This window comes from Mesoplodon densirostris, chromosome 1, assembly GCF_025265405.1.
Source record: "Mesoplodon densirostris isolate mMesDen1 chromosome 1, mMesDen1 primary haplotype, whole genome shotgun sequence".
Lineage (NCBI taxonomy): Eukaryota > Metazoa > Chordata > Mammalia > Artiodactyla > Ziphiidae > Mesoplodon > Mesoplodon densirostris.
In genome coordinates, this window is record NC_082661.1 from 16,679,700 (window position 1) to 16,703,887 (window position 24,188).

Genomic DNA, 24,188 nt, shown 5'->3' on the forward strand with positions numbered 1-24,188 from the left:
AGACGTGTCAATGTAAACAGGTATTCTTGATTGTCTTTATAACTTAAACCTTAGGTAGCATCAAAATGTTTTTGTAGCTCCCTAGAACATGGACCACTCGGGCAAGAGGATAGATTCTCTTTATCTCTCACTTCTTTTATCTTTCTTTCCTTTTTTTTTTTTAATCTCTCACTTCTAAAGCCTTCCCCTGGTCTTACTCAATTCTCAGATCACCTCCAGGTGACAATATTTTATCTGTTTAAAAAGCAAAGAGATGTACACAGTTGCAAGGCCATGATCATAATCTGTATCTCACTCAGATGCCCCCAGTTTTTCACTTGGGCTGTGAAGTATTTTTCAGAGCAATAATCAGACTGGACCCCAGTCTACACTCCCTCAGTTTAGCTACCTTAGTGGTACCCTTGGAAAAACTGGAGGTTGACTAGGCCACCTGGTGCCTCACGGAAAAGAATGGCCTGAATTTGTTTTGAAAGCCAGACTCTAGAAGACTCTAGAATGTGGTATCATTTCTTCTTGATCTGCCATTAGCAGACATAAGGAACAATGTATGTAATCCCCAGCAGCTGCATAGCTGCTGCATCGATGTGGCCTGATCACTAATGTGTCACTTGTGAAGGGGTGACTTGGCTTCAGAGAAATGATTATCAGTGAGACCCATTTTTTTTTGGCCTGCCACCCTGGGAATGACGGCTCTTATTTTCATTTTCCAGTATCTTTCCTTTATTCTCAGTGAAGCCCAGGTCTGCCCAGGAGCTTTATTTCCTTTGCTTTTTTTTCTGCTTCAGCTGGCACCTGTAAGATCAGATGGAGATATTTTGCCATTTGCATAACTTGTCCCTTGTCTGTGACCCTGAGTAAAAGCAATTGTCTTAGAATTCAGTTAATGTAATCAGACTTTAAGTGTAGGGGGAAAAATCACTTTTTCTCAAAATAATTGAATAAAGACCAGACAAACTGGAGAGGAATTTGTCCACCAATATCAGGATGATTTGGTCCCTGTTTCAACATAGAGTTTCAGCTTGAGCATGTGTACCTAGCCTTCCCATCTATCAATCAGTCAGGTGCACGCTGGAACAGTCACCAGACTCTGGGATTTTTGAGGACCCATGGATGCTTTGAAAGCAGGTTATCATTATAAAATACTAGAACATTAAAGATACTACTTACTGTCACTTTTATCATAAGAATTTAAAATTCACAGCATAGCTTGTGGATGCTGCCCAAAAACCACCCAAGTAGCTAGTGGTCAGCACTGTCTTTACAGTGTTGCTTCAGTTTCTTGAATAATCATTTTTACTTCATCCCTGATGAAGTGTTTTGGGAGATGAAGAGAGGAATACTAATGTGGCCAGACTGAATGGAATGTGTCTTTCCTCTATAAGGATTGCTTGAATTTGCAGATTGTGTTACTAAAATGATTTTTAAAAAATCAACACTCTTGATCGCATCTTGATGGAACTCTATGGTTAAGATTATGAAAACAACTAGTGAGATACTTCCACTCATTCTGGCCAAGAGGACCTGTTGTTTTTTCTTCCTTTAGTGAAACTTTCCAGAGACTTCCAAAGCTCTTCTCCTAAGGCCAACATTTACCACTTGGGAGGTCAGTCCAGCCCTCAGCTCACTCACCCAGAAAGAAGGAGGATGATGCACCTCCGAGGAAAGAGGTTCTGATGTGGCCCAAGTGGGGTACTGGCTGACGCTGGTGGGATTTCAAAGAGGCTAGATTTTTGAAGAAGGAATAAACCTTGTGCTCTCTTAAGGGTGTGTCTCCAGATGACAGTCTTGAGCCAGGATTTCCAGGCCTTTTACTGGGTGTCACATCAGTGCGGTTACTATAGCAAAATGAAAATGTTTTAAGAATCTTTTGGCAGCCCCACCGAGTAATCCACGTTCTTGGTACTTAAAGAATTTGTGGGACTTTTGTAATAACAGATTCTTAAGAACATCTCTCAGTGGCTTCATTGGCTTCTCGCTCTTCATATATCAGAATATTTAAGCCAGAATAAATGGAAAGGAACGAAGGTGGGTTGGAACATAGGTAAACATACTGTAACTTGAGGACCAGTTAGGGAATTCCCTGGAGATCCAGTTGTTAGGACTCCGTGCTTTCACTGCCAAGCGTGTAGTTTCAATCCCTAGTCGGAGAACTGGATTCTGCAAGCTGCATGGCGCAGCCAAAAAAAAAAAAAAGAAAGAAAGAAAGAAAAAGACCAGTTACTATGCTTTTAAACATGGACCCCCAAACACACACACACACACACACACACACACACACACATACATACACACACACACACACACAACACTGAAGTGATGTCACTTGTCACTTATCAAATTAGTTTTCCTGAAGGTTTTCTTCTGTTTTTGATAGTGTTTCTGAATTGAAGCTATTTCATTTTTCATTCTTCCCTTTTTCATGTTTCATGGCAGCCACGAAACATCCGTCGTTCTCCATCTGATTTCTTTTATCCCAAAAGTCTGATTCGACGCACAGGATGGTCCCCGTCTCTGCAGGTTGGCGCTGTATCTGGGCTGAGGCTGGGAGCCACTGTCCTGGGCCCCAGGCTTCTGTCGCTTTTCCTCCCCTTGCTGCTTTCCCCACATAACTTCCTGGCTCCTGCAGAGGCAGATGCTTTTTCTCACCCCACGGAGTGCATCTCACATTCTGATTCCGGCTGTTTTCTTCTCTGGACAATGTTTTCATTTAGAGCAGTGACTAAAGCATTGTCTTCAGTACACCGAGCACATTGGAAGCTACCCTTTTGGTCCTGTGCTCACACATTTGTTCATTGATCAAATATTTGCTAAGTACCCAGGTATAGTAAGGAAGAAAAGACAGGTAAATAATTATTAAAAGATCTAGAAACGTCTCACAGGATATGGATCATAAAGATCAAGGAAGTTCAGATGAGGGAAGGGGGTCAAGGGGCACTTCCTAGGAGAAGTGGTCTTTGAGTTGAGTTATGGAGGTTGAATGGGATTTGAACATGTAGAGATGATGAGAAAGGGGTGGGCCTGGTGAAGAGAACAGCAGGAGCGTGGAGCTGGGGAAATGCAGTGCTTCGGGAGGGAGAGGTTTGGCTCCAGGAAGGAGTAGCGAAGTGGGAAAGGAAACAAATAAGACCAGGCACCAGCTCTGCAAGAGGCTGGGGGATTGACATACACTTTCATTGGCTCTCCCTAAGAATCCCCGTGAAGTAGCTATCCTGATTCCCATCTTACAGATGGAGAGACTGAGACCCATCATAGTTAACTAACTTGCCCAGAGTTATCCCAGCGGTAAGTGGAAGAGCTGGGATTGGAACCCAGGTCTCTCTGAGCCTATAACTCATGTTCCTACAAAGGGAGAGTGAGAGAGAAACCTGGGAAGGCAAAAAGAGGACAACATGAAATACTGGCGAAGTTTGATAGTGTATAAGGAGGAGATGGTGTTTAAGGGCAGCGACACCTGCCCAGAGCATTCTACAGGAACAGGGAAGGTACTCAGCCTGCTCTCCAGATGAGCAGCAAGGCAGGGGAGTGTGTTCCCTGCACACACTTGACCTTCTTTCGGGGTCTCTTAGAATCAGTTTTGAAACCTTGGCCTGTTAAATTACGAGTGACTTTCCACAATCCTATCTTTGTCCAGACGAAACCCATTTGACAACTCAGGGTTGCAACGCAGCTCTTGAGTCCAGGCTTTGTGCCTGTGCCTGTTTTCTGTGCCTGCCAGAACTGTACTACAGCCCAGGAGAGTTTGGGTTTGGATCTACTTTTATTAAAACATCACCTTCTGGGCTTCCCTGGTGGTGCAGTGGTTGAGAGTCCGCCTGCCGATGCAGGGGACATGGGTTCGTGCCCCGGTCCGGGAGGATCCCGCATGCCGCGGAGCGGCTGGGCCCATGAGCCATGGCCGCTGAGCCTGCGCGTGCGAAGCCTGTGCTCCGCAACAGGAGAGGCCACAACACTGAGAGGCCCACATACCGCAAAAAAAAAAAAAACCCAAAAAACAAAAAAACTTCACCTTCTTTCTTTAAATGATTTGAAAAGTAGTTAGAAGTACAGAGTTTCAGAGTAGAAAGAAACATTTTAGATATCAACCTGCTAAGTTTCTTCATCTACAGAATGAAGTCAGCCCAAGGCTATGCAGGTCATAAACAGCAAGACTTAACTGCAGACTCCAGGCCTCGAGTGCATTGTGTTGGCCCATGATGCTGGGTTACATCCAACATGTATGTGTCATACAATCTTCATCTATCTTAAAGCTTTAGCTCCAGTGGCAGGGTTTCACGTACAGCAAACGTATAGTGTCATGAATCCAGAGGAAGAGCCAAAGATGGTCCCCACTGCAAGTGAGTGCTCAGAATTAGTACCTACTTGGCAAGAAGTTGCTTTTTCAACAGCTTTTGGGATTTTCCCTGAAAGTATACTTTATAACTCAAATAGTGTTTTATGTTGGTAGCGTAAGGCTATCGCCAAGGGATTCATTTTCATAACTTGAAGAAGAATACCATCAACTGTGGGAATTTTTGGTCTTCTCCAGACCATTAAGTTTAAGAGACATGGAGCATCTTGAGAAGTGGTGGGGAGAGAGAGAGAGGGTGGGGCAGGGGTCTGTCTTGAAAAAGCCTTCTCTCTTCCTATCCTGTTGTTCAAAAGGGACATCTGATTCCCATTATTCAGCCTTAAAATATCAGTGAGGTCAACTGTAGCCCCATCACAGAAAGGTATAAACAGCTTGGGACCTGGCAGAGAGAACAGGGTATTGGACAAGGTCTTCACCCATTGACCATTGAAGAACAGCTCACGAGAACATTCGAGAAGCCTGAAAACGCCAAAGCAGTTCTCAAGCCACCCAGATATTTTGATCTTTTAAATATTGTGGCCTACACAGCAGCTCATTTCACCAGATAATATCAAGCGGCTTTAGTTGTTAGGTAAACTGTACACCTTGCAGGGACATTCAGCATTCCATGCCCCTGAAATAAGCCTTGTTTTATTGGGGAGGAAAGTCAGTTTATTATTTATATTCTGAAATCTCCCCTTCTTTCCTCTTGCTGAATTATAGGTAAAGAAAATGGTGAAAATAGAATTACCTGAGAAAAACATATTCTGGTTTTGCTTACTTGGAAGAGTTTTATAGGAATAGCAAATTTTGTCTATAGGTAAAACTTGATACTGAGCATTTATAATTCCTGTTGTAATGCATTATAAACAAAGCACACGATATTCCCAGGACCAAGTTTGTAATATTCTGGAATGGATCACTTGCTTACATTCTAAAAAGGGGCTTCTGTGTTGTGCCTTTGGAGGCTGAAGTATGAATGGCTGCCATCCAAAATGGGCATGAGTTTTTTCTTCTGAAACTAACATTCACTATATTATAACGTATGCACTTGCAAACCCATAATATACCCAACAAATACAATGTGTATATTTCTACAAAGGAACTAATGAGAGGCTCTAAGTATGTCTAAAACAAGGAAATAATGCTGTTATTGTTTTATTAATGTTGCTACCATACATACCACTTTGTTCCCAGCTTTCACTCTGTTTGAAAATTTTATTCTTTTTGGTGTGTCTTTACAATTCATCAGAATGGATGGGTGTTAAGATTTATCCTGCAAAGACAGTGGGGACTCCTGGCCATAGTAAAGGCTGATGGCCATTGTGCACCTGGCTCTAGAGAAGGAGGTGTGTGCCCGTGAGTCCCTGCTGCTTCCTCACAAACACAAATTTCTTTTTCCAAAAGGAGTTCCTGGGAATTCCCTGGTGGTCCAGTGGTTAGGGCTCTGTGCTTTTACTGCCTAGGGTGTGGGTTCAGTCCCTAGTCGGGGAACTAAGATCCCACAAGCCATGCAGCACAGCCAAAAATAAAACAAAAAACAAACAAAAACAAAAACAGAACCAAAAGGAGTTCCTTTTTTGACTTAGCAGTGAACGTTCAGTATATGCAGATTTTTAAAAGTATTCCTTCTTCTGCAGCTGTTATCACCACCTTGTCTGGTGAACTTCAGCAAAAACCCAAGGCAGGTACTGTCAGCCTTAGCAGCACTTCGTATAAGGTGTCCATCACCTTATATCGGTAGTTGTCCCGTAGGTGTTCGTATGATCTCTCCGATCTGGGTGCCAGTTGCCTGTAGTTCTCTCCCTTCTTAGAGCATGGCTTTGGATGAATGCAGATTAGATGAACGTAGTTGTTGCACCCCTGCTTCTGCTGAATGGGGTGGGAGAGGGCAGGGGCAGCAGAGGGCTCTCCAGCTCTCCCCTTCTAAGAAGGGACCACGTGTGCATGGTGGCCCGTGATTGGAAATAATCGGAAAATGTCACTTCTCTGGTTAATCTCCCGGCAAAGCTCTGGTAAGTGTTTTTTAATGGTGAACGTTTGAAGAAGGTTGAGAGCTGGGGTGGAAGCATAAAAAGGTCTCTTCAATGTAATTTTCATTCTGTGACTGTGCCTTCTGCAGGGTAGAACAGGTGGACAAAGTCAAGGCGTAAGGGAAAATATCAAGTGAAAGGTAGTTAGAGGGTTTTCTTTAAAGTTTCATGCAGAAAACAAAAAGACTTGCATTTTCAAGCACCTGCTATTAGTGATCAAATGCCATTTTTTTTCTCTTTACTGTTGAAATGAACTACTAGTCAGGTGAGACCTCCCTTTGTTTTACTTTTTTCCTTTGAGGAAAATAAAAAGCCTTTTTGAAATCAAAAGTAAGTATGTGAAGGTGTGCTGGAGAAATGAATGTAGATTTAGACCCCTTCCTCATGAGCGACTGAGTGAGGGCAGCCACATGCAGCTACAAGGTTCTTTCTGAAGGATCCTTGCCTCTTGTTATCAAAATAAGGATTAAATGGTTTGCCTAATCTTGTTGGCAAAATACATCGAAAGATCACAGCCAGTCTATAATCCTTCCTATATCTACCTTGCTTTTTCCACCCTTCCCTCTACCTTTTTATTTTCCTCCAAAGATAGCATCAAAAGAAAGAACTGAACTTTTCCAGCTGTGCTTTCAAGTTGTTTTTTTCTGTAAGGCCCAAGGAAAAAGTGATTAAAGGAGAGTAAGTAAATTGCATCTGCTTTAACAGCTTCACCACAGATCCGTGTTGCCTTTTCTCTGTAGAACAGAAGTGGGCATACCTTTGGGGATACAAATTTGAAATGATCTTCATTTATAATATTGGCAAGAGGGTATCCATCATAGCTGTCATAGGGAATTCCAGAAACAAGGGCTGTTGGCCCATTTGGGTTCTTGATTTAATGTGATGAGTCACTGTTGTTAACTTGGATATCTGAATAGGATAACATAGTAATGTAGGTTAAATAATTGGACCTAAGGATCATGTGGAAATATGGATCGTCTGTAACTTTGTTACAGTTCAAAGAGGTGACGCTAGAATTAAGTTAATGATAAAGAAGAAACTGTCAGTGGGATTTGAAAGAGGGAAAACATGTCAGTAAGTTGTTGCTTTTGAGGTTAAGATGAGTTTGAATTTGACTGTGTGGATATGAGCAGCTGTGTTGGAAGGCAGCTCTGTGCCTTTTGAAGATGAAGGCCATCAGAGACCTTCAGCAAGTTATGTATTCATTAGAGGGAAAATACAGCTAGAAGAAGAAAAGGGGTGCATTATTAATAAACAAGACGTTCATTTAAAATTCAGCATGTTTCTTTTCTTTCTTATTCTAAAATACTTCTCTCAAATTACACTGGCATTTAGGTCTTAACATGGATTTTTTTTGTCATATGATGTAATATTAGGACTTGGCTTTTTTAAATTGACACTTTAAAACACATAAAAAATAAAATTCAACATGCTTACAAGTCTAGATGTTTAGAATTGAAAGGTAAAATTCTAAATATTTAAGATTCAAACTCCAAAATTAATAGTCCAGTTTTTAGAAGTAATTTTATGATCTTCATAAGGGAGAGAGCTCTAACCTCTGCTGGTTGAACAAATACACTTTGGGAGCCATTAGGGAGTGTGGCCAAAAGCGGGCATCCCTGTGTACCATTTAAGCTTGGAGCACAGTTCAAGAGGCAGCGAACCAGGAACTACACTGGCAGCTCAGACAGGCCTGTGCCACTCTTTGCCATCTGTCATGGAAGGGCGTTAGTAACTAGAGCCAAGACGTAAGCAGGAAGTCACCATCTCGGAAGGATATAGATTCACTCCATGGAGTTCTCCAGAAGGGGAAGGACATTTGTCAGCTCCAGGTGGGGCTGCTGCCCATGTGCCGAGACAGTTAACATACGTGAGTTCCAGGGTATGGGAAGGCCTCCAAGGGTGGTAGCTGCGGAGGACTCTAGGGAAGTCTGGTCCGTGGAGCTCACATCCGAAAGGACTGTCCTGTCATGAGGAACAAAACAGAGGCAGTGTTGCCCCTCGCCATTCGAGATGAACTGTGGCTAAGAACTCCAGTCTAATGTCACGTGTCTGGAAAATGCTGGGTCTTTGCCATGTGCTGGGCAAGGTGCTTGAAGCTTTAGATGTCTTGTCTCATTTATCCCTAGGAACTAGGGGTTGTAAGTACCCTCTCCTCCATTCTGTAAGTAGAGAAGTTGAAGCTCAAGGAAGTTAAAAGAAAAAAAAAAATGAGAGAAAGGAAAGAGACACTCATGTAATGTCACACAAGTAGGAGAGCCAGTGTGCGCGCCAAGGTATTTGACTCCAAAACCAGCCTTTTAACCCCACTAGAGTATACTCTACAGAAGTGTGTTTTATCCCATTATTTCATTTTAAACAGGAAAATAAAGACCATTGTAAGAAAATAGGCAAGCAAGAATAACCCACAAACAAGATGCCTACGGAAGTAAAGTTTACAGTCAGGTTAGGAGGTCAGAAGGAAGCAAAAGCAAACAGTGGCAAATGCAGTGAAAGAAAGAGCAGATTCTGGACCTCCAAGAGATACTGTAAGCGTTTCTCCAATACTCCAAGTAGCCTGAAGATGCACGGGGCAGAGTGAGCTCTCTAACAAGGGCCAGAGCAGTAGCGGATTTGGTGAACGTTGGCTGACTTTGCAAACTGACTATGAAAATACCGACTATGAAACTCTAAAACCTTTATTTTGGAATCAGAGAATCCAGGACAGTTGTACGCAAATTGGGGGTGACTCTGATCTGAACACCTCTGAAGAATCAAATGGGACTTGACAAGAATTCAGACTGTCGGATAACTTAAAACCTTTAGCCCTACAATATTAACAGGGTAAAATGCTTCAGAGAAAGCCTGTGCCACTCACAGAATACTCTATCCAGTGAAGAAAGAAAGGAGAGAGACTGTGCTGGGACAGGTTGGTTCAGCCAAGAGACCTTTTCCTTCCACGAAGGTCTCCATCCCTGGAAGGGAGCACCCAGGGCCCCTTTCTGACCTGTGCTCACATTCTTCCCCAGCTACGTTCCTATCAGCTTGCACAGTATGCCAGAGAACAAAACGCTTCAGAGCCACCCCCGGGTGCATCATTACAGGAAAGACAGAAAGGATCCCTGGCCCACATTTGACAAAAATTAGGATGAGTAACATGGAAGAGGCCCCAAAGCTCTGTATGCACTTTAGCTATTCACGCAGTGTCCTCACTGCTTTTAATGAAAACAGACCTTGTTGTTGTCCTAGCAATGCCAGCAACCGAAGATGTTGGACTGTCCTAGGGTGCACCCTCTCCTACCCCACCCTAACACTGAGCTATCGCAGGCTCTTTAGAAGCTTGTAAGTGGCAGCAAAAACATTTTCAGTTAGCAGGCGCTCTTTTCTGCTAGTTCATCTCAATATTTTTCTTTTACTTTCACCTCATTTGTCCCAAAGCCATGTTGATGAGAAATAAACGGCCACACACGCCTTACAACAAGGGCAGAAAGTTTAGCGCAGGGATTAAGAGCTTGGGCACTGCCTCTCAAGTGTCTGGTTTCAAATCCTGACCCTTGCCTACCTGTGTGTGGCTTTTCCCTCATCTATAAAATAATGAGATTAGCGGTACCTACTTCCTGGGATTATTGAGAAGATTAAATGAGAGGATGCCTGGGGAGTGCTTAACACAGGGCCTGCTACATAGTAAGTGGGCAATAAACGTTTGCTGCTATTAATATTCTCATGTTGTTACATAAGAGGTTTCATTTTTATATTGAGTTTGGCAAACGTTAGATCCTGGCCACTTGAAGCTGAAGGACTACCCGTAGTTAATGGTTATCCCGCAGAGATGGTTATTGGCTCAGCTTTCTGAAGGGGTGGCATCTCTTTTTAAAGGAGGGCTGCACTTGGATGGTGTCACTTCTATATTTTGATTGGGAAATGGGTCCAGGAGTTGGGCTTTTTGAGTAGTGTTATTATGTGAATCCTTTCTTTTTCATTATCCTCAGATTTGAGGATTTTCTCATATGGAGATATGCCTGTGAAGGGAAAATTGTCACGTGAGGAGGAAAGTGCTTGTATGAGGCAGGTCTGGGGTGGGGGGAGGGGAGCAGGGACGGAAGTGTCGAGCCCGGCACACCTCCACTGTACCCCGTGTGCTTTCTCCTACCCCCTCCACCCTCCCGTCTCAGAGATACCAGGGACACTGGGGAGAGCAACGGACCCCAGCCCTCTAGTGAATTCTTACTGTCAGGGCGAGTCTAATCACTGCCTGCCTCTGGTTGGCCAGGCGGGTTTGCTTTCCTTGTTTCAGATGTGAGTTCCATAGTGATGCAACATCCTTGTTTTTAGGAGGGTTTTTTTTTTTGACTCAGTTAGACTCATATTTGAGGTACCAAAATATCAGCAGAGGACTTCCCTGGTGGCGCAGTGGTTGAGAGTCCGCCTGCCGATGCAGGGGACACGGGTTCGTGCCCCGCTCAGGGAAGATCCCACATGTCGCGGAGCGGCTGGGCCCGTGAGCCATGGCCGCTGAGCCTGCGCGTCCGGAGCCTGTGCTCCGCAACGAGAGAGGCCACAACAGTGAGAGGCCCGCATACCACACACACACAAAAAAAAAAAATCAGCAGAAACAGTACCAAAGAGGAAAAATCCTATTCCTAACATAGCTCTATAAATTGTCCTCTCCGAGAAATAGCTGCACGGAGGGGAGCAAATCTTCCAAAACCAGGCCTTTGGGTTTCTTTGCAGAGCTTTCCAGAACATACCAAGCAGAGGTGGGGGGCAGTTAATCCCAGCTCATGCCTTTTCCTCCTGCTCCCATCTCACTCTCAGGGTTCTCCAGCCTCTATTACAAAGTCTACTTTCTTATACCTTCCCCAGCAGCCGACCACTAACCTTACCTCAGTGACCTTCCATATGGTAAGGCTCAAAACATGCAACTGACATGAGTCAAGTATCCACAAGCTGAGTATTTGTTTACAAATAATAAATTCTAGCTCATTCCCTCAACAAATATTTATACCTTCTCTGTACCTCTGTAAAACATCGGGCACATACAGTGGTGAGAAAATTAAACCCTCTGAGGGCAGAGGTCATAACTAAAGGTAGTGAGGGAGATTAACATGATGATGAAACCAACAAATACAGAATTATACATTTTATTCATGAAGAAAAAAACCAAGAATGATACTGTGAGGGGAAATAACAAGGTCACCAACTCTGGAGTGAAAGATCAGGGAAGGCTTCTTTGAGGAGGTGATATTTAAGCCAAGACTGAAGGAGGAAAAGAAATCAACTGAGTAAAATTGGGGATCAGGGCATTTGGGGCAGCGGAAGCAGCAAGGATAAGGACCCTGAGGCAGTGACATGTCCCATGTTCTATGAGTGACAGTGGGTAGTGAGTGATGGGGGGAAGGAAGGCAGGGACAACATCCCAAGGCCCTGGGAGCTGTGATTTCACTCTATGTGGACCCTGAAGCCAAAAGCAGGATAGGGACAATCCAAATTGTATTCTTCAAAGATCTCTCTGGCCACTGGGTGCCAAGTGGATTTGAAGAGGGAGAGAATGAAAGCAGGAAACCCAGAGGAGAGGCCATTGCAGGAGTCCAGACCAGCAGAGGTGGTGACTGGGGCCGGGATTGTGGCCATGGAGACGGAACGTGCTTGAACGTGTCCCCTTGTAGGGGACAAGGAGAAAAAGAAAAGCCCTGAAATGCATTTTCAAGGCTGATTGTACAACTAGTTCTCATTTGCCTTTCTTTCTATGTTCTATTTTCCCATATTCAGAAAAGGTACACCTCTTTCTCATTTTAACCAGCTTAGTCTTTAGGAAAGTGTAGGAACTTAGGCCAGTCTTGATTCTGAAGCCATGGTCTGAAATCTTACAAGTCACTCTTTATTTTACAGCCTACCAGGACTTCTTCCGAAAGCATTTATTCTAGACCAGGCTCCAGTATCCCTGGGTCCCCAGGTCATACTATCTATGTAAGTATCTACTTCTGGAAGAGACACTTCCAGACCAGGGGTGGTAGCAGCTGGTAAGCATGGGCTGGATAATCCAAAAGTGAATAATTCAAAATGATTTTTAGTTCTGTTATGAGATCTAGTTTTCATTCTTGTAGATCAGCCACCTCAATCCCATTTTCCTCCACATGATCAAGTGTTTATGTGAATGTGACCATCGGTACAGGGTGAACGAGTAGATGACCTGTAAAGTGCAGTGATACGATGCAGGACTTAAAAAATTTTTGTACCTAACTTGCATATAGATATTTGGGGATTAATTATACATTTTATAATGCTGATACTGAGTGTCTTTAAATTCTGCCACAGAGGGCTTTAAATATTTAGTTTATTAAATATGCAGTAATTGTTTTTAGCCACCTGGGAGGATTTTTTTGGCCATCTGTTTGAGCTTTTCCTTCTCTGTAATAAATTTAGGAAATTATCCTGAAGGTTTGCAGGCTTCTCTACTTGATGAATTCTACATAGACTTCTTCCTAAGCTTTTGGTGACTTTTTTGAAAATGTGATTAATATTGGTATAAATGGGCAACTTTATTTTTTAAATTTATTTTATTAAAGTATAGTTGATTTACAGTGTTGTGTTCATTTCTACTGTACGGTAAAGTAATTCAGCTATACATAGATATACATTATTTTTCATATTCTTTGCCATTATGGTTTATCACAGGATATTGAATATAGTTTCCTGTGCTGTACAGTAGGACCTTGTTGTTTATTCATTCTATGTATAACAGTTTGCATCTGCTAATCCCAAACTCCCAATTCTTCCCGCCCCCAACTGCCCTCCTCCTAGGCAACCACAGGTCTGTTCTCTATGTCTGCGAGTATTAAACAGGCAACTTTATAAAGAGTATGACCGTGCTAAGCAAAGTGTTTGGGGTTTTGTTTATTTTTAAGGTTTTCACTTTTTAAACAAGACATGAGATGCGCTAACCATAGTTCCCCGAAGATGAGACGGCAGAGTGATTTTTTCTTTCTGTTTAACTTCGGCAGGCAAAAGTGGACAATGAAATCCTGGATTACAAGGATTTAGCAGCCATTCCCAAGGTCAAGGCAATTTATGACATTGAACGTCCAGATCTTATTACCTATGAGCCTTTCTACTCTTCGGCCTATGATGACAAACAGGAGAGGCAGAGCCTGGGAGAGGTAATAAATTCCCAGAAGTTGTGAGTGGTACAACTGATTTCTCTTTGGCACATGTATAAAAACTACTGACTGGAATCAAAATAAATCAGAGGGTCCTTCTGGTTGCCCACTGTTTGCAGGCTTCTGTACCAGGTGATCTGAGGTAACCAAAAACCTATCACACCATCCCTGCCCTTGGAGAGGTATGGAGAGGTAGGGAAGCAGACCAACCACAGAAAACGACAGTGCAGGATGAGTAAGCATCAGTACCAGGTTGTAGGATAGCAGAGCCGGCATGCTGGGAAGGAAGCCGAAGTTGTCAGGGGAGACTCTGTGAGCTGGGCAGAGGGAATAAGGGAGGGAGAGTCCTCGGTGGGGGGGGATGGGGTCTTGGCTTTGGGGCAAACTGAAGTACATTCATGGGATCATGAGGAGAGAGATCACAACCCCTAAATTTTGACAGCTGCAGTTTTCAGCATCATAAGATAGAATGTGCAAGAAAAGACAAAGTAGAGAGAATTGGGCCACGGTATAGGACCGTGGTATGAGCTGGGCTTCTGGAATCAAGTTACCTGGGTTCAACCCAGGAAGTCCACATGCTGGTTGTGTGATTTTGACCATGAGACAACCATTCTGATCCTAGTTTTTTTGTCTGTAAAACAGATAATGACAGAATCTGCCTCATGGGGTGTTAGGATAAAATAAGCTATCTATTAAAGATTAATTATCTATATATCTAGATAATTTATCATCTATTAAAGCTAATCTACATTAACTAATTATTGAAGCAATTAGCAGAGAGCCAGACTCATGGTAAATGTTCAGAAAATGGCAGCTACTACTGTTGTTTTTACCTGTCTTCTTGGGGCTTATTAATACTCTCCCAGGGCTTCCCTGGTGGCGCAGTGGTTGAGAGTCCGCCTGCCGATGCAGGGGACACGGGTTCGTGCCCCGGTCCGGGAAGATCCCACATGCCACGGAGTGGCTGGGCCCGTGAGCCATGGCCGCTGAGCCTGCGCGTCCGGAGCCTGTGCTCCGCAACGGGAGAGGGCACGGCAGTGAGAGGCCCGCGTACCGCAAAAAAAAAAAAAAAAAAAAAAATTCTCCCAACATTAATGGTCCACAGGCTGGAGCACAACCTCAGCATCTGGTCACCCTCCCCTCTCTGTCCCCTAGGTCTCATGGGCTCTGGTCTGTTTCCCCTGGCCTATTCAACTCACTCTAAACATTTCCCCTTTTGTTTTTTAAATTGGAATCATCTATAGACTGATTTGAGTCCACTCAGAGAGGTGTCTCCCAAGTAGTGGACCAAAATCAGTCATTCAACCAAGGCTAAAACCGATCATCTGTAACATCACAGTGCTTTAAGATCTTAGATGAAGAAAGTTCGTGAAAACGTGGCAATTCTGTTTAATTTATTCTCAATAATATATGTATAATATTTATTGTTTTATAATCATGTCTGTATTTATAATTACACACACACACACACACACACACACACACACACACACACACTCACTCACTCTCTCTCTCTCTCTCTCTCCTCCGAAGCATAGCTCTGGTCCTTTTGGCAGGAAGTTGTGTCTGTTTTCATGTAGTGCCACCTAGTGGTCATGCTCCTGTAACTTCATCTGCAGCCTCTCAAGAGCAGGTTGATTGGTCTGGGGGGTTCAATGGCCTTTGGGTGGCAGAGCTTCAGAGAGGATAAGGGGCAAAGGAAGGCTCCTGAGCAGAGTGCATAGGGGCTGGTCCTTGAGCAAGTGGATGAGAATTTCCTAGGGTTCGAGTCACACAAGCAAGGGGAGGTGAGTTGCCTTATGGTGTTCTGGGCCCAAAAGTTTGAGCTTTGAAGTGAAAGTTTCTGAGTTTGGAACCAGACTGATTTTTCCTCTCCATATGACTTTGGGAAAATTACATATTTCAGTCTCCTTATCTGTAAATTCAAGATAATGGTAATACCTACCTTAGAGTTTTTCTGTAAGGATTAAGTGAAATATTTAGATTACAACAATACCTGGCACATAATTAGTACACAGCAAAAATGCTGGCTGCCATCATAATCAGAATTGTTACCATCATAGCCTAGAATGAGGCCTGTGGGTTTCTCTGAGCATAAAGTCTGGATGCAAGGAGGCCCTCTGATCAGACGTATTCATGAACTCTTCCCCAATGCATGGATCTTGCAACTTAGACAAGTTTGCAAGCTATTTAGTTATTTATTCCTTTAATTATTAAACTTCTTCCAGAGAATCCATCTGCTGCCATTTTAGAAACCTGGAGGAGGAAGCTTGAAGTTCTGTGTAGCCATCTGTGCCTCCAGAAAGCCGATCAAACCAGACCATGGGGCTCAAGGAAGTCTGGAGTGCAAGAGAGCCAGGAGCTTCTTGTAAATTTGGAAAAAAAGGGCAAATTCTGAAACTGAGAAATCCACTACTGGCCCTGTTCTTCAGAATGCTTTGTTTGCATTTCATTTCTATTTGAAAGCTTTTTGCATTTTAATCATAAACATTTCGGTCATTCATTTAGGAAATATTTGTTGAGCACCTAATATGTGCCAAGAGCTGCTCCAGTCGCTGGGAATACTTGGTTGTAAATGAATGGAGTCCTTGCCCTCATGGAGCTTGCAGTGTAATGTGGGAGACATAATAAACAGACAGATACGTAACATAATTTTAGAGGGTGATGGAGCTGTGAGGGAAAATGAAGCTGAGTAAGGAGAAAGCATGACGGGGCCGGGTTGCTCCTTTAAGCAGGAGGATCACGGAAGGTACTGTGTGGTAGTGCATTTGAGTAGAGACCTCACTGAGGATGGGGAGTGAGCCCTGCAGGTGTCTGAGTAGAAAGCACTGCTGTCAGCGGGCACAGCAAGTGCAAAGGCCCTGAGGTGAGAGAGGGGTTGGTCTGCTGACTGCCCCGAGGAAACCTGTGTGCCTGGAAAGATGAAAGCCAGAAGGTGAATGGTGTTGAGGTTGGCAAGGCCACTGGGGAGGATGCTACGGACCTGGTCATCATAACATATCAGGTGATTACTACGGTTATAATTTAGTCAACAACTGTGTTTACCAAACTCTTGTGTTTCAGTAGACACTGTAACTCATAGTAGTAAACAGCGTAGTTTGAGCATATAGGGGAAATAGTTCCAATTTCTCTAACTTAATCACCTAAAGCATCGCAACATATTTCCAAAGCCCATGCGTCTTAAGCAGAGACATGTGCCCTAGTCTCGTGGGAGCTTTGTCCTTGTGTACCTGTCTGAGCCCCACTCTCAACTTACTGAATCAGAAGACGGGGAATGGGCAAAGGTGCTGGCATGTGTATCTTGAATAACGTTTCCGGGTGATTCTGATAAGCAACTCTAATTAAAACTGAAAGTGAGCTAATAAACGTTGTGACTTTCATTCTCTTTTATTCTTCTAGTCTCCAAGGACTTTGTCTCCCACTCCTTCAGCAGAAGTAAGTGCCATTTTTGAAAATTATATTGGGTGGAATTGGGGAGTTACTTGGACCATTCCTAGACTCAAATTTTTGCAAAAGGACATTAAACAAAAGAACAGAAAACCCGTGTACAAGATTATGATGAATGTAGGATTCCTTACGTGTAAGATATGACTGTAAGACCCAGAAGTAAATTTCTTTCTAAATGGAGACTAGGGGATAAAACCAGCCTTACCCTGCACCTCTGAGTGGTAGGAAAGAGAGTGGAGAATGGGGTCACTTGTCCCGATATTGGGCTCTCTCCTCTCATCTATAATTGATTGATCTGAATCCTAACCTACTGATTATCTGAAATGGCCAGCCGTGGTCATGGTGTTTCTATCAGCAGAGCCATCTTCATGGGAGGCCACTTCTCTTAGTCTAAAATCAATAATCTTGTCCCCCCTCTCAGAGTAAACGGACCTTATAGTGGCTTTTATCAAATCCACCAGGCTGGCTGTTCCCTCAGGAATAACCTCCTGAGGATCATGTAGAGCTGTCAGTGATGGTTCCGTAGTGAGCCATGGGTCCCCTATCAACCCAAACATGCTCTTCCCCTCTGCGGCATCCAGCACCAAAGACACAGCCCCCAAATTAGTTACGCTCCCAACCCATTTTATTAAAGGTTCTTCAGGAAGTTGACAATACTGTTCTATAAAATGAAACAGCCCCTTCACACTATACCCCTGATCCCAGGAGCGTCTTGGTTTTGCTGTCACCCACAGTGACAGAGGTGCTTGGTGACCAGAGGTCTTAGAAGCACTTTCTGTTGTCCCAGAATAATGTTTCCCTTGGAGGGTGGCCTGAGCTCAGACCAGCTCAAATCTGAGCATGGTCCAGGTCTAACCCAGCACTTTCATTTAAGCTATTACAGGTAATAATAATCAAGGGATTGTTTGTTTAGTGTGCTTCTTATTATTTTGCATTTCCTTATGTATCCAATGAGCAAACTCCTCAGGGGTTAGGTCTACCCCCTTCTAAAAATAATAATAATAAATAAAATCAGTAGTCTTGTCTTAAAGCTAAGTAACTGGCTGGATAGTCTATATAAAACTGGACTGATCTTAAGTAATCACTATAATTTGAGATGGTAAAATCTCTGTAGTATTGTGGTGGTTTATGACCGAGTGCTATGAATAACTAATTTCTATGAATATTCTGATCATTTTCAACTGAAGTTATGAAGAATTAATTTCTATTATTGACCCCTTGTCAATAATAAAAATAATAGGTTGAGGCACATTATTGGGGGAATTTTGTTTTGTTGTTGTTTTAATTTATTGTTACAGCCAGCTAGGATCAAATCAAAGTTTTTTTGCCTCTTGCTCTCAAATTGCACACATCCATAGTTTTTGAGGTTTTAATTTAGTCCTTTTTCATGCATTCTTTCAAACTTTTATTTTTATCGTGCTAGTAGAAACTTCATAGGGCAACAAATTCCTAAAATGTAAAACGTTCCTTGTACTCTTCTAATTCTTTTAAAGTTTTATGTTATGTTTGTGTGTGTATGATTTTTTTTATACTTTATACCCACAATATTCTTTTCTAGATTTGGACATGGTGACAGACTGGTGGTGCTATTGTATTCCATTAAATTGATATGCCATAACCTAATTATTCCCCAGTTTTGTTGAGCACATAATACAAAGTTTTGTCTTTATAAATGGTGGCATTATAAATGTCTGAGGAAATTTTTCCACTTAAAGATCGTTTAAAAAATTTTTTTTTTCTTTTTGGAATTTGCTTCCTTAAGTAGAAGTAGAATTACTGGATTTGAGGCCACCACAGGCTTGTTCTCCAGGAAAATCGACGTAAAACATCACCAGATTAACAGCATGGATGGTGTGGGTTGGTGGTTGGATCCAGGGATGAGATGAGAGTCAGGAGGCTGGTTCTGAAGCAGGCTCCACCTGCACACACGGGTCTCTTACCTGCGTGGAACCTTCTGAAAGATTCTGCATTTGTGAAGAAGGGAGGTGATACCATGTGTTCTACCTTCTTTATGATGCGGATCTGATGGTACAACCTATGTGAACAGACTTTGTAAAACTGAAAAGCACCATATAAGCGTGGTCATTGGAATTATTCCCTCTTTTCCCAGAGCTCTATCAACACTGGAGGTTATCCTTTTTACATCTTAAAATCTTGGTAAAGGCAAGCACTACAGGTTTTGAACAAAAAGCACTAACCATGGAATGCTTCTTTGCATACCTATTTAAGAAATATGGCCCTAAAGTGTATACGTGAACAGGTAGACGGGATAGTTCCTGGGTGACTTTGGTGCAGCTTGATTTCACGTGAACCTGACAACAGCCTGCGTGTATGCCTTGTGCTCCCACTTTCTCGCACTTGCTTCCAGGGGTACCAGGATGGGCGGGACCGGATGATCCACCGGTCCACCAGCCAGGGCTCCATCAACTCCCCTGTGTACAGCCGTCACAGCTACACTCCAACCACGTCTCGCTCTCCCCAGCATTTTCACAGACCTGGTAAGGGCACCTGTTCCCGGGATTCACCCTCTAGAGTCATCCGTGTTTCTATGTGATTGTTTTCCCCACCGCTGATAGCGTATTTTAAAATCTGGCTGCCAAATCTACCTGCCCCTCTCCCAGAAAAAATTGCAAACTCCTATTCCCTTGTAGTTTGTGTTATTTCTTTTCTCAAAACAAGAGTCATGTTATGGTTATATTCATTATGACTTATTAAATAATTACATGTTGACAGTGAACACCTAGAAGCAAGGAGGTTTTTTGGTTTTTTTAGACTTGAAGAAAATCTCAGCACTTTGAGACTTAAAATGGAGATCTCCAAAAGAAAATATGGTGATGTGCCTTTTAGGCTTATCTAAAATCTAAATCCAGTATTAGTCATTTACTTGTGGGTTTATTATGTTTCCCTCATCCGGGCACATGGTATATTACTAAGCATGCTTGGTTAAGAACCTGCTAGAAAGAAGTCTCATATACAACCTCGGGGTTGTATTTGGTAACTTTTAAGATGCCTTCCAACCTAAGATTTTGAATCAGACTTGGAAAGTATAAAAACACTAGAGGTGTGCCATGATGGAGAATATTAAGCGCAGTGGACTTCATTTACCTTTATCTCTGCAGCATGTGGTCCCTTTTACTATTAGTGGGTATCTCCTATGTAGAGTAGAAAAAGCATGGAGATCCCAGCACAGACCGAGGATTCCTGAGAAATAGATTCACCAGGGAAGATTTTGGCCTTCTAAACAAACTTGGTGATGATGTATGTCTATGAAGACTTCATTTTAAGCCTCTTGCTTCTGTGCAGGCTGATGAGAATAAGCCCATTCATATGCTAACGTATTTTATAAAATAAAACCAAAGGAAATGAACAGAATGTAAAAAGGCTGCAATCTTCTCTTTAAAGCCATAGATTTAATGCTTGTAGAGGATTACATTTTTACTTTTTGATCCTTCAATAAAGTATAGTTTTCTCTAGACTCAAATATTTACTCAGTATGTGTTGAGTTACGTTAAAGGAAAATTTTTCAGGAAAGAAATTCCTTTTATTTTTCATGTACAGTGATATTCATTTTAATTCTGGGTTTGGATTTACACCATTTTCTGTCTAGGTGATGAGAAATCCCTATGCCACCACCCCTACGTATGGGCATACCCTGATACTGCAGCCGTACCCTTGTCAGAATGATGCGAGGTTCCCTGGGAAATTGTTGTTCGAGAGAATCCCTGGATAGCAAGGGAGTGGTCAGCCAGGGACATTGTTTCCCTAAAAGGTCATGTCCTCATTGGGCAGTAGAAAGTTTTCCTCTGTTCTAGTCATGGTTCTGATGCCAAGAGCCTGTAGAACATTCCCCATTCTAAGCACTTCTCTTCCCCCTTCACAATACGTCATGGACATGCGTGATGTCGGTTGTTAGGGCTCATAATTATTTTTTCGAGGTGGGGCTCTGCTAGCATAGTCATGGTCAGCACAGAGCACCTCAGAGTATCCACTCCTACGTTCTAGATCCCAGAGGATAACGCACGTCCTTAGGTCTGGGCTTAGGTTAAGGGTCCATAACTGAGCTTCCAGCTCCCCTGGTGTCACCATTACCCAATTCTCAGGATCACAGGTAGCTCTTTGCTACCCAGGGGATACAGACAGGTTTCCCTTCTACATAGGCAAAGTCAAATTAAACTTGCAGTAGGAGACGTTTGCAGCTTAAAAAACAAAGAATCTGACCCTTACGTATAAGTATTTCTTTGCAAGGTTCTTGAAATGATTGTCAGCTTTGTACATATGTTTCAGAGGGTTCTGTTTCGTCAGGTGCCTTTTCAAACCAGCTATGGTGGAGGCTAAGTGACGTGCCCAGTCCTGGCTCAGTGGTAGCTGGTGTCATCCTGACAGAACCTTCTGGTGGCCGTTCCCTCCCACTAAAGCCATTTATTCTCGGAGAGTGAACTCTGTACTGACCTGAACCTGTTTGCAGACTCTCCCCACTTTGTGTGACCCTTCGTAGGTGCCTTCTTAACCCCTTTTCCTTCCTCCTTTTGCAGACTCCTGATTAACGTTCTTTTTTTTTTTCCCTCCCTTGGAGCGATGGCGTTGTCCCTGCTCGTGTGTTAATTTGTGCTCTTCTTTTCTGTTTGCACCGTGTCCTGCCCCCGATCCTTGCTGCACAGAGCTGTTGTCTCCTGGTGTGCAGAGGTCCTTCCTGCACACCGGCAGCCTCAGCTCCGGCCACAGCGACTCCCGCCCCAACTCCCCTTTCCGACACCACTTCCTTCCCCATATCAAAGGTAAGGAGGCAGGCTTCTCCAGGCAGCACCCTGCATAGCGGAGATTTATTAGCACCCTGGGAAGGCTAATAAGGTGTATCTCCAAGAGTCAGCTCCGAGCTTCGGACTTCTCAGCATGCCTGCGTGTGTCATGACTACACCCAGCCGTGTCTTAGAACTGGCATAGCATCTCTCGTTAGGAGAAATATGTCATTTCTAAAGGGCTCTAGATGAAGAAACAGGAAATATGTTTGAGACCCTAAGATTTGTTATCTACTGCTTAAGAAAAATATATATTACTATTTTGTTTTTCTCCGGTCAAAAGCAAAATATAATATATATCTGGGGAATCTTCCTGGTTTTCGTATGTGTGATGGCTCAGCAAAACACAACAGTATTCAGCCACGAGGGTTCCAAAGTTGTCTTAATGGTGATAAGCCACTTAACCACGTAACAATATTAAAATGTTCGGACGGTATGAAAGACCTATGGCAACGTAACTTAAATTTCTCTCCTTGAGGCAACCCTTAGAGTAATCTTCCTTTGACCTGTCCTGATTTCTGCACGATGGAGAAGAGGGACGTTGCCTTCTGTCTTCTGTTCCTGCCTATTTCTGCCCTTCCCATTGTCCTCATGGTCTGTTATGTTTCCACAGCCATTCTCAGTCGAGCCAAGAGCCCCCAATTTAAAATAAGTAGGAGCCATCATTTAAAATAAGTAGGAGCTCCCAGAGGATGCTAACTTTTTCCGTAGTCTTGACTTGAACCAAATTAACCGAAGAGAATAGCTTAAGGAGGGAGTAGCGGGCAAGCACAGATGTTGTCATGGGTCTTAAGACAGACCTAAGGGATTCTAACCCCGAGTTCCCAGAGCTCACGTCACTAACACTTTCTCAAGCAGCCTAAATGTTGTGCTCTTTGACTGAATTCCCTTTGCAGTCATTCCACAAGCATGCGAGTTTAGCATTGTCTGTGCTGTAAAAATAACATTGCTGACAAGCTTATTTGAAGACACATACCGTTTGCCACTAGCAAAGAGATTTTTCAGCAGGTGCAGCACTTTCTAAAATTCTTGACAGCTTATGTAAAATTATTACTGCTAATTAGTATTGGGGGAGGAAAGACTTTTATTACTTAGATGTCAAGATGATACTTTAGAGAATGTCTATAAAACCATAAGAAATTATTGAAAAAAACTTCAGAGATGTATTTTAAAGAGACTTTAATATAGAAGCCCTTGGCCAAATTAAGATTCTTGTTTCTCTGTTTCTAATATGCAAGGGAAAATACATTTTTTAATTCATCAAAATGTAAACTGCCTTATTCGGTTATTATATATTTCATCTTTCAGAAAGCTACTTTGTGTAGGAAGAAAAATGTCATGTACCCTATAAAGTTATACAGAGTTTATACAAATAACACATCACAGAATATCAAGACTCAATACCTCGTGTGTGTGCGCAGCCTTATGGCGAGATGGGCACCCATGTGGACACTGGAGTCCCGGCTTTGAATATTATCTCTGTCACATGCTAGCTATGGGACCTTGGATTGTAGACTTAGCCTTTTGAGTGCCACTTGCCTCATCTATGAAACCTCTCCTAGGGTATTGGGGGGTGTGAGGTTGTCGACTGAAGAAAAAATTTTAAAAAAGCACAACGTGAGAGCTGTGAGTTAAATTTTATTTGGGGCAAAATGAGGACTATAGCCCGGGAGACAGCATTTCAGATAGCTCTGAGAAACTGCTCCAAAGAGGTAGGGGGAAGGTCAGTATAGATGTGATTTTGGTGAAGGGGGAATCCATGCAATCAAGCACATATTTTTTGCAGAAGGATTCTGCTAGTCTCGAGGAGTCGATGTCACCATGAAGGATTTTAGTGCTTTTCTAGATACGAGGAGATGCAAGAAGTGGGCTCATAAAGTCTTCTCCTGAAAGTATCTAACTCTCTGAAGACCTGTCCTGTCAGTTTTTCCCAGAGCACAGAGGGCCTCGTTCCTGATCTCCACCCTGCACTCCTTTCAGGGGGTGTTGAAGGTCAGCAGTTGCTGCGGCTCATGATTTCATCCTTGTAGAGGTAGACGGCAAGCACCAATTTGCAGTTGGCAAGGTGAAATGCCCTGGTGTAGTGAGCACTCAACTCTGGTCCCTCTGTGATTTCCCCCTTGGCATGGTGCTCTTAGAGCCCTTCCGGTTGCATCAATCCATCACTCTTCACAGCGTCCCTATGAAGTAAAGTAGCAGGGGGCAGGCATGGGGGTGGATGAAGAGCTGAGGCCCTGGTTAAGTGACCCAGCCAAGGACTCACAGCTAGGAAGTGGCAGCATCAGGACTAGATAGACCCCAAGCCTTCTCATCCCTCATTCCTACAAGGGGGGTGCGTTTCGGTCTAAATGCTATACACGAAGTATAAATTTTAAAGCAAACTTTTATTTTCCATCTCTTTTTAACTAGAAAATTGCATTCTTATGGAGGCCAAGACAAACAGCTACTT

General features: G+C 43.0%; 1 protein-coding gene across 1 annotated transcript in view; it reads left to right on the forward strand.

Annotated features, from left to right (window-relative positions):
- The window catches only part of ABLIM1 (actin binding LIM protein 1), a 186,493-nt gene that overhangs the window by 135,866 nt on the left and 26,439 nt on the right, over positions 1-24,188 (forward strand). Inside the window, exons 9-13 of the mRNA XM_060099208.1 lie at positions 2,434-2,517; positions 12,229-12,306; positions 13,341-13,496; positions 16,896-16,931; positions 19,312-19,441. Of these exons, the coding sequence (XP_059955191.1) occupies positions 2,434-2,517; positions 12,229-12,306; positions 13,341-13,496; positions 16,896-16,931; positions 19,312-19,441 (484 nt within the window). The remainder of the gene's footprint in view (positions 1-2,433; positions 2,518-12,228; positions 12,307-13,340; positions 13,497-16,895; positions 16,932-19,311; positions 19,442-24,188) is intronic.